Source organism: Lissotriton vulgaris, chromosome 5 (assembly GCF_964263255.1).
Source record: "Lissotriton vulgaris chromosome 5, aLisVul1.2, whole genome shotgun sequence".
Classification (NCBI taxonomy): Eukaryota; Metazoa; Chordata; class Amphibia; order Caudata; family Salamandridae; genus Lissotriton; species Lissotriton vulgaris.
Window position 1 is genome coordinate 356240524 of NC_141693.1, and position 10740 is coordinate 356251263.

At 47.6% G+C, this 10740-nt stretch overlaps 1 protein-coding gene and 1 pseudogene across 1 annotated transcript in view; both read right to left on the reverse strand.

Moving 5' to 3' along the window:
* Positions 1 to 6815, reverse strand: part of ECE1 (endothelin converting enzyme 1) — a 381652-nt gene extending 374837 nt beyond the window's left edge. The window contains exon 1 of the mRNA XM_086921670.1: positions 6670 to 6815. Coding sequence (XP_086777796.1) covers positions 6670 to 6672 — 3 coding nt within the window. The 5' untranslated portion in view covers positions 6673 to 6815. The remainder of the gene's footprint in view (positions 1 to 6669) is intronic.
* Positions 6816 to 7351: 536 nt separating this feature from the next.
* On the reverse strand, positions 7352 to 8137 carry LOC147710894 (UPF0696 protein C11orf68 homolog pseudogene; annotated as a pseudogene).
* Positions 8138 to 10740: the final 2603 nt, after the last annotated feature.

Below are 10740 nucleotides of genomic sequence, written 5' to 3' on the forward strand. Positions count from 1 at the left end.
TGGAGGGAACGCACCTAACCCCCACCGCCTCTCATTCCACGTAACCACCAGACACCTCCGCTCTGCCCTAGCCACCATACCTCGAATCCACAATACGAGAAACGGAGGAAGATCCTACTCCCACCTCACCGCCAAGACCTGGAACACCCTGCCTCTCCAGCTCAGACAATCCCTGCAGGACCTAAAGACCCGACTCTTCGACTGAACCCCAGCGCTTGTATGGATCAGCCCCCCCTCCCCTCCCCTCCCCTCCAGTGCCTAGAGACCTTCTTGGGTGAGTGGCCACGCTTTCTAAAAACAGATTGATTGAACCCCTCAGTGGGCGGCAAACAAAGGACATAGCCGCTGCAAGGAAGAGAGCGAGCCAAGGCAAAGGGTCAGTGAACGACCAAAAAAAATTTGGGTTCAAAGGGTCCAATCATGAGAGAAGGGCGTGGCCACTAGCATAGCCAAAAGGCAATCGTGGCCACTAGTACAGACAAAAGGCAACCGGGACAAGCAGCCCCCAGCATTGTCACCAGAAGAAAGTGATCCCATACCACTAAACGCAGGCGTCACAGCAGCAGGGAGCCACAAGGCGTAACTATAAATATCTGCACACAAGGACGCAAAAAGGACAATTGCCTGAACAAAGCCCTTTGGATGCCTCATGGCAGGAACCCCTGAGGGCAGACAAAGGGTTAAGAGATGGTCAGCACTGGGCAGACATTGCACTTGCAGCCCAGGCATGGTCATGAACACCAGACATTCAGTAGCAATAGAAGTCTTGAAGCCGCAACATGTTGTACCAATTAATTAGACCGAGGTAGAGCAGTCACAGCAGTGGAAAGTGATTCATGATAACCTTGAAGAGACGTTGTGACTGTAAGGATAATGCCTTGCAGAATTGGCCAAGTTATGGTTATTAATATGCAGTAAGGAAAAGATGTACACTGTGTAACTAGTTATGAATAATGCATTACGTTGTAGGGCAACATAAGCAAGAACTGAGCATATTAATGAACCATGTCATCATATTAACTAAGCACCAACTTAATAGGTGGGCTTCAAGTGATCAGGGGTGGGGGGTGGGCAGTTGAAAAAAATTAGCTGCAGTAACCTGCTCTGTATGGGCCAACACTAACATCTTTTGTCATTATATCCTGTCTGGGACAAGATGTCAAAGGGGAAAGCACACCAAATATTCTTTCAAACCCCCACCCCATTTCTAAACAAGCATTTGCAAGGCAATAGGCCTTGCATTTGCAAGAGTTTGAGCTATTGGCATTGTAAATGACAATGACAGACAAAACAACACGTTAAAGAAGGGCCCTAGGGAATATTTTAAGACCTGGCATGGACACAAACCCCAATGTCCATTATTAAAGGTCCTGAGGAAGGCAAGGACAAGAGGGTCCATTTATATTATGAAAACATGTCGACCTAGACTATCTGGGCGGATATTTGTTTAATTTAGCTCTTTTTTGCTCTGTTTTTAATCTTGGGGAATTGAGTAAAAATAATAAAATGTAGTGTTGCTCATTCACTCAATCTTAATTCACTTTTTACACTTACATGCACTGAAATTTTTATTTACCCATCACTTTAGATCATCAGTTAACACCAGAAGGACCGTATGGCGAGTCATAATTTGATGTAGGACATTCCATCTAGTCCTGATTCATCATTTATGCCTCAGAATGGGAAGGTTCAAAAGATATCCCAGATGAGAACCAGGGCGGTACCGTGTGGTGACTGATGGATATCCTTATTTCTTAGGAGATTTCCAGGATTAGTTACACATTTTTATCCTGTGCCGCTTCAACATCTAATCTTCATGAAGGTAGTAGGTTTGTTTGTATTTAGACCCATGGACATTGTTTATGTGATATTGTAAATGACAATGCCTTTTATTTATGTGTTTTGAATACCTGAAAGCGATGCGTAAACACACATTGTAATTAAAGCCCTTGCTTACAAGAAGCAAGGCTGGCAGTAAAAGAGGTGCAGTTACTGCCAGCCTTGCTTCTCGTAAGCAATGACTGCAAGTACAAAGTGCACGTTTACGCACCGCTTGCAGGTTTTCAATACACGTCAGTAAAAGGCATGGGGCTATATGCATTAACACATTTTCCCATAGACACATAATGGGCGAAACCCTTTGATGCATCTGGCCAATGGTCATTTACAAATGGGAGACCTACTGCATTGCAAATGCTTGTTGAGCTCTGAGACTGAGGTGGCAGCAGCCATTGGAAGGCAGGGACCGTGATGTCAGGCCATGTGTTTCAAAAGCAGGAGGGAGGAGGCAACGGCAGCCAAAATAGACCCCAGTCTTTGAATGCACAGCAAATTTGGCAAGAGCAAGATTTACAGCCCTGTTTAAAACAGAGCTGTGTAAACCACGAGCACGACTGCTCCAGCTTAAAGAAAGACAGTGCTCACAAGCTCTGAAAAACAACACATGAAACCGGGACAGTCCTTGAAAACGGGTGGAACTTTTAAAAGCCCATAGCCTGAATACAGCATGTCTTGCTGAGACAGGGTAAGCGCAGCCTAGGCGAGACCTAAAACACACACAGTGGATACTTTTACACGTCAGTAAGGCCTGCCTGACAAGAATAATATGTTTGGCAATCATGTATTCAATTGCATTTTTAAATAGGGTATCGGAACTTAACTGCAATGCTTAAATAAGTCTAGACATATTTAAATATTGCCAGTTTAATAGAATTGTTGGAAAATTTGAGGGGGCGGGGAATGATTTTTTTCCCCATGTGGAGCATTAAAAAATTCTAAGACGCTACTATGGAGTATCTTTCCAAAGTTATTTAGCAGCATGCTGTAGAACAGCTCAAGGCAAGTATCCCATATGGTAACTCCCAGGTTTACTGTAATAGCATGCTGCAGTAATAGTAAAATTGATGGGTATAGATTGTATATGGCATCTGCTCGTTGTTCTTCGGCATGAACAATGCAACCTGCAGATCATACGTCTTGCATGCTCCGGAATGCGCACACACATGTAGAAACGTCACAATGCAAGCATTGTACAGAGAATTTCGAAAACTGTTCTGCAACAGTATTCTGTGACATGCTAAGGACATTTATTTTATTCTAAATCGAGACATCACATTTGGACAGTACCTTACTGCCACCTGTTTGGCCTAGTTGCACTTTAAAGTGTGGATTCCGTTGCAATTTGAATTAAAAGTGAATACATTCTGAATAGGTCTAAAACGTTAACCAGTCAAATCAACCACCTCCACTTACTGTACAGCAAACATAACACTGAACATGAACCCATATGTTTTGTTGGAGGTACACAACTGAAAGTGTATATTCAACATAGAGCATGCACTCTAACCTCAAGCGAGGACTCCTACGCTTTTATTCGTAAAAAATAAGACTACAGCACATGCAACAACACTTTGACTGCACACTGCAAACGGAGGACTTTCTTGAACAGAGTTCTTAACTATAGCCAGGGCCACCGCAATTATGTGGCAGAGAATGTCTAAATTATGCAGCAGTGATCATGAAGTTATGCAGCAAGAAAAGGCAAATTATGTAGCATAATGCGGTACATTTAGGATAGCATTACTTCACTATTTTGCAATTTTCACACGTTTATCACTGTCCAGACAAAAGTTTCACCTCCACAATAACAGGTTAACATCCAAATATAGCAATAAGCAACTGAACATTGACAACTCAACCTTTGTGATGGACCTTCTACTGCGCAGCAATACTTTTAATCACATTTTTAGTAACTTTTTATCTGCGAGTTAAAAACGTTTTTATTTTTTTAAATGTGCAGATTATGCAGCAGATAGAGGATTATGTGTAAATCTATAATTAGGCAGTTAAAACCGCATACTTCTAGAGGTCCTGACCATAACCCTGGTTATACTGCAATGGAGGACCAAATTCTGTGGCAAAGTTGGGTAAATTATGCAGCACGTTCCCTAGCAGTATTATCTTACTAGTTTATCATTTTAACATACATTGATACAAAAGGGACCCCAACACTGTGTAAAACACATAAGATTTCCTAAAAGGAAGTGTATATACTCCTTGACCAGATCTCACTGAAGGAGCTACTCACCAACAAATAGTGATTTTCACAGACAGAAAAATCTGTGGAAAAAAATACGATAAGCAGGAAACAAGCTTACAATGCACATTTCTTGTAATTAAATAAAAGTGAGCCTTTCTATTCTGTTTTTTCCAGTTGGGTTTTAGAACGTGTCTGCAGTTTAAGGCTTCAGTGCATCCTTACAGCATCTAGAAGCACAATTACCATCAGGAGAAAAGTACCATAAATAAGGCATGTAGGATGGAGACACTAAGATATCAACTTACAAAAATTGAGGGGGGGGGGGGATGAATGTTTGATCTGTTTTGTACACTGGGTGCCTTCCTGAAATAAATGCTAGACTGGAAACAGTGTGTTGTGTTACATGAATTTGCACAAATAGCTTAATAAAGCATTTCTGTGATAAAGAATCATTCTTCCAACTTCTTGAATTACATTTAACATTTAAATATAGGCCATGACTTTGTTCTTGTTGGAAAGGGCCTTCTGTATATCACTTGGGGACTATAGATTTCACCGCTATACTACCAGTTTCAAATATTAATACAGCAATGGACAGGTGGCCAGGTAACTTAAAAAATGTCTGACTGTGCTTTAGCATGTGTCGTACTTGCTTTGTAATTTTCAATCTGGTATTGTGAGTAAACAATGCGTTATGCACAGTAAGTAGGCCGGGTCCCTCCAGGTCTCAGGCCCAGTAGTAATTAAAAAATAGGCATTGAACCGGTCCCTATATTCACGTCCTTAACTTTTCTGGAAAAATAGCGGACCTGTTTCTGAACATTTAATATTTAAAAAAAAACAGGAAGGTAATCACCGTCCTCGATTTAGTGCCCGTTTATATTTCCTATGTTTAATACTCTTAGGGTATGCACAGTTAAGTGAGTTAATTCCAGGATGCTGTGTTTCTCCTATAGCATAATGCTCTTAAGAGTACAGGGCATACTTTGAACTGAGTCAACTCCAGGTGTATATGAGCCCCGGGAGTGGAGGCTGAATGTATAGCAAGCATGTCCCAGTGCTGGTCAGTGGGTCATAAAGATCTTCAGATTACATGATCATCCAGTCCTTGGCCTCTCTGCAGTGCAATGGTCACGTATTTATGTTGCAATTGTGATTAAGTGCAAATGTGTTAGATGGAGGTACACAGTTGTCAGAATATTGACAAGGCGAAAGTAAAATAACATCCAGTGCTTACATGCGAGTGTGTGTTTAGGAGGTGAAAGAGAGAGAGAAGGGAGGGTGCTGAAGATGGGAGAACTGAGCAGGGGTGTAGCTGGTGGGGCCAACCCCCTAATAAAAGGATTGATTCTGTATTGAATAGTTCGGTACAAGTGCTTCCGGGGGGGTATAGTGAGGAGTCTGTCGGATTTCACTCGGGTTATTTACATACAAGCGCAGATGAAAACACACTCTACCGTCTCGGTTTTAAAAATCTTAAAACATAAATTTTACACAATATTGAGTTCCAGTATTTCTCACAATCTGCACTTCCCTCCCTTCGTACTGCTCCTTAAGTTCACATCATGCCATTTGTCTCGTAACCAGCCCCTCCCCCATCCTACTGACCAAGCTTTGCCCCTGGAGCCGAGATGTTGATGGTTTGGGGGCAGTCTGGTGATACGACGAGCGGGGGCTCATGCTTTCTGTTCTGTTTGTACCTCGTGACACAAACTTCATGAATCAGAAGGAATAGAAATATCCCTCCAACAAGAAAGTTGTATGCCCATAAGAGACCCCTTTGACGAGAGCTTTATGACCCCACACGTCCCGGGATCGGTTGTGATGGGACAGCTGTGTTCAATCCTCTAGAAGGGGGTCCAAACAGAGCAGCACGATCTGCCCTGCCACCAGAGAGAGCACCGCACTGGACCACAGATGACACACAGGTACTCTAGGGCATCCGCACGTCTGGCGCCTCTATTCAGCAAGCAAGCGCCTCGCGAAAAGCACGCCTGCACTCAAGCGCCTTTACGGTGAGAACCTGGGCGCCCCAGAACCCATGCAACTCAGAGAGAGGGGCGCAGGGCCGACAGCAGGGATGCACTCGCGAGAAGAAACCCCCTGTGCTTGGAGCCCTGAGACCCCCAACAAGCGCAGGAAACATCCGCACCGGATCACTTTCGCCCATCCATGTCTCCGGTCCAATTCTAACAGCCTCAAACCCTCCAGTCCACTGCAGAAGGAACCAACAACAGCCCGGACTCCCATGCCCCATTTTATTTATTTTATGCGTTTTTATATAGCGCGGACTTCACTCGAAAGTGTCAGAGCGCTTCAAAATAGGAACAGTACTGATACACGAGGAGAAAATTACAAGTGAACAAATTACAAAAGCAAACGTTAAGTTACATGATACAGCTCCCCTGTTGACTGTACGATACAGCACATCGGCAGGCCCCCATCCTCTCGAGCAGCCACGGCCGGCGCTACATGCACAGTGGGGGGGGGGGGGGGGGGGGGTTGTTGAGGAGCTGTTCTACCTGCCCCTGTCCTGTACGCCTTATTAATCTCGAAGGGGTTCCCCACTTCATCCTACGAGCTGGCACCCACACACATAGCCCCAGTCCCCATGAAGCACTTGGACTCACCATCCCACGGCACCGCTCCTCGGCTCTGCCGCTGCTCCTCTGAGGCTCGCCTCGACGCGCCTACAGATCCTCCATAAACGCCCCTCCACCCTCTGAGCCCTGACGAGCAGCTGCGGCTGTCTATGAGCGTCCAGGGCCCCGGGACTACCTGCCCCTCGGCAGCCAATCACAGCGCAGCGATCCGCACTTCCTCACTGCCCCCAGCTTTAACCCCTTTGCGCCCGGCGACAGCGAGAGGGGAAGTAATCGCAACAATTTCCACTTCGGTGATCGGTGGAAGCTGTGCCAGGGAGGCGACAGTGTGCCACGGAGTGCACAGGAAGCGGAGGGCTGTGGACAAACGAGGAGAGAGGGGGCGGGGGGAGGAGGAAGTGGGAAGGAAGTGTGGTGCAATATTATGTTGAGAAGGGAGAGGATTGGATTGTTGGGCTTGGGTAGGTAGTAGTTCTCGTTTGTCTTTCGATGTTATAGATCCAACTGCTGAAATACCACATCTCTTCTGTGCGCGTTAGTAAAATTCAGTACAAGTTAAACTAAAGGAAATTATTTCATGTTTTTGGAGCAAAACTGCTGCTGCGATAAACTGAAAATAGCCCAGTTCGTACGTTCAGCACAGTAAAATGTAAATCATCTTTCCAAAAATAAAATGAATTAATGAACCTAACCTGTCTGTTTTGCTCAGTCACACCACACACAAGTCCCAATTCCCATATCTCAGCTCCCATGAGACTTCAGTGTTGCTCACTTTGTTGATGATTCGGGAGCGCCGAGGAATGCACTCCAGATCACGTTTGCTTTCATAGATGGTGGGACTGAGTCTCCAGCGGTTGTTGCAGTAAATGCCAATATAGAGGTAGACATCAGGCTTATATGAAATAAAGCACTTCATGCCTGCTCTGCGAATGGCAGCATCCACACACATCACACTTTCCTCATCCGTGAAGTCCTCATTATAGACACCGATGACATGTCTGTGTTCCGAGTAGGGCATAAAGGGGCTGACTTTGGCCATGCCAATCCTACCATCACCAACTTAGGTAGCAATGCCACGCCAGGCATGATCAATCTTGAAGCCAGTGTCCAGGTGCATAAGCCACTTGCATGTCACTACCTTGTGGTTCAGTGCCAGTTCATAAATAGTGTCAAAGGTGATGTGGCCACACAGCTGGTCTGTAAAAGCTCTCAGTCTTCCTGCAGCTCCTACACATGTCCAGCTTCATGCTAGTATTTTTGGCCCATAGACTGCGATCCAACCCACAGCCCCCTCAATACTACGCTCAGGGTCACCATAGCGCAGTACCTGTGAAGGGCGGTTTGTTTCCAGCCAGTCCTCAAATTCTGCTCTAGGAGTTTTCCTGGCAACAAAAATTAACCAGAGATCCATGTCAGCAGCCAAGGACTCAGCTGCATAATCTTCAGCTGCAAAATGGACCTTTTTCCCCATCTCTTCCTCCTCACAGTCGCCCATTTTCAATACCCTCTGATTACTCTCTCAGTCAACTGCGACGCTCTCCCCCTGAGTTTCGCTGCCGTTCCCTGGGTGCTGTCACGGCTTCCTCACGCATTCGGGACGCATTCAGCCTGGTGGTAGAGGGCTCGCGGACGCTGTTGCCGATTGCGCTGGCCTACCTCACCTTGTTTTAATCTTGTGCTATTTTTAAATTTGTGCGCTTCGCGCTTACCTGTGCTGCCTTCCCTCTCTTCCATCTGCCAGCTCCCCTAGCCCCGTTCCGGCATGGCTGTGTGCCGTTTGTTACCGGAGGGCTGACGGGGTTGCTGGCGCCATATTGGGAAGGGGCGCTACAGGCTCCTTAGGTCAGAGCTCTAGCCTTTCGCGCTTTTGACCTTCTTGAGGGTCGCCCTTGCGCTCGCGCAGTGGACGCATTCAGCCCAGTGGCAGAGTGCTCGCGGACGCTGCTGCAGAGTGCGCTGGCCTACCTCACCTTGTTTTAGTCTTGTGCTATTTTTTTTTTTTGAAAAACCTTTATTGTAGTATTCAATAAGAATACAAGCGTGGGCCTATAACCGCAGGGGCCGGCCGCTGAACAAATTGAGACCGTCTATATCAAAGTATGACACAGCTCATCAGCCGACAAACCTGAGGTCCGGCAGTGATTCAGGATAAAACTTGTATTAGAATGCACTACTGAGTCCAGGATGAGACATAGGTTCCATTTCATATTTTTAAGGAAGGATCAGGTGCCATACAATCGACCAGAAGAATACGGGGGACAGGACAATTACAGGATATGCACATAATCTTGTGCTATTTTCAAATTTGTGTGCTTCGCGCTCACCTGTGCTGCCTTCCCTCTCTTCCATCTGCCAGCTCCCCTATCCCCGCTCCGACACGGCTGTGTGCCGTTTGTTACCGGAGGGCTGACGGGGTTGCTGGCGCCATATTGGGAAGGGGCGCTACAGGCTCCTTAGGTCAGTGCTCTAACCTTTCGCGCTTTTGACCTTCTTGAGGGTCGCCCCTGCGCTTGCGCAGCGGACGCATTCAGCCCGGTGGCAGAGGGCTCGCGGACGCTGTTGCCGAGTGCACTGGCCTACCTCACCTTGTTTTAATCTTGTGCTATTTTTAAATTTTGTGCGCTTCGCGCTCACCTGTGCTGCTTTCCCTCTCTGCCATCTGCCAGCTCCCCTAGCCCTGTTCCGGCAAGGCTGTGTGCCGTTTGTTTCCGGAGGGCTGACGGGGTGGCTGGCGCCATATTGGGAAGGGGCGCTACAGGCTCCTTAGGTCAGCGCTCTAGCCTTTCGGGCTTTTGACCTACTTGAGGGTCGCCCTTGCGCTTGCGCAGGAGAAGCATTCAGCCCGGTGGCAGAGGGCTCGCGGACGCTGTTGCCGAGTGCGCTGGCCTACCTTACCTTGTTTTAATCTTGTGCTATTTTTAAATGTGTGCGCTTCGCGCTCACCTGTGCTGCCTTCCCTCTCTTCCATCTGCCAGCACCCCTAGCCCCGTTCCGGCACTGCTGTGTGGTTTGTTACCGGAGGGCTGACGGGGTTGCTGGCGCCATATTGGGAAGGGGCGCTACAGGCTCCTTAGGTTAGCGCTCTAGCCTTTCGCGCTTTTGACCTACTTGAGGGACCCCCCATGCGCACGAGCAGCAGACGCGCGCCGAAGGCGCGCCAAAGGCAAGCCCGTCTGCGCCCATCCGCGGCCGGCCGGGGCAAGGAGCACTCCACTATGCCCAGTTTTTAACTTACACCTCAGAAGAACTTCGCTCCTACCAGGGCCCTTGGATCACTAGCCCCGGAACCGCTGCCAAATTACCAAACTTGGCCTCGCCCGGCCCCACCTCGTGCCCTCCCTTCCTGCCACTCTGCCTTCATTACCCCTCCCCCTTCCCCTTTCCTAGGATTCCCCCTCCCGCCCAACTCGGCGTCCACTATCTCGGCCTTTCTTTTAAATACTAGATCGGCAGTCAAGCACCACCTTGAACTATTTGTGTTTCTTGACTCCCAAAAGCCTGATCTCCTGTTTTTGACAGAGACTTGGTTCTGCTCAGATTCCCTGCCCAATGTACTCGCGGCCTTTCCTCCTCTTGCTATGTCCTGCGGGCCGATCGACCGGCAGGCAAGGCAGGAGGCAGCGTTGCCCTGATTGTCCGCTCTGACCTTCATTTTCAATTGCTTTCTTCTCCGCCCATCACGCCAGTCGACTGTCTGGTGATGCGATCTGCCTCCTTTCAGGTTCCTATCACCTGTGTTCTTGTTTATCGCCCCCCCAATCAACACCTCATTTTATTACTGGGTTCCCTGCCTTTGGTCCGATCATTTTTTGATCTCGTTTTTTCTCGACCTTAGCCTTGCCAAACGCCCCTCCTTTCCTAAGAACACCTGTGCCCGCAACTTGCCCGCAACTGGAACAGGGTCGACCTGACCTTCCTTTGCTCTTCCCTTCAAAGTTCCTGCCCTGCCCTAGAGGAGCTTGCCCCCTCTTCTCAAGTAGCTGCCAAAAATGAATGGCTCTCCAGGGCATGTGATCAAGTGGCTCCTTTGAGACGCGTCACAGTCAGACACGCCCATAATGCCAACAAATGGTTCACCGATGACCTCAAGGAGAAAAA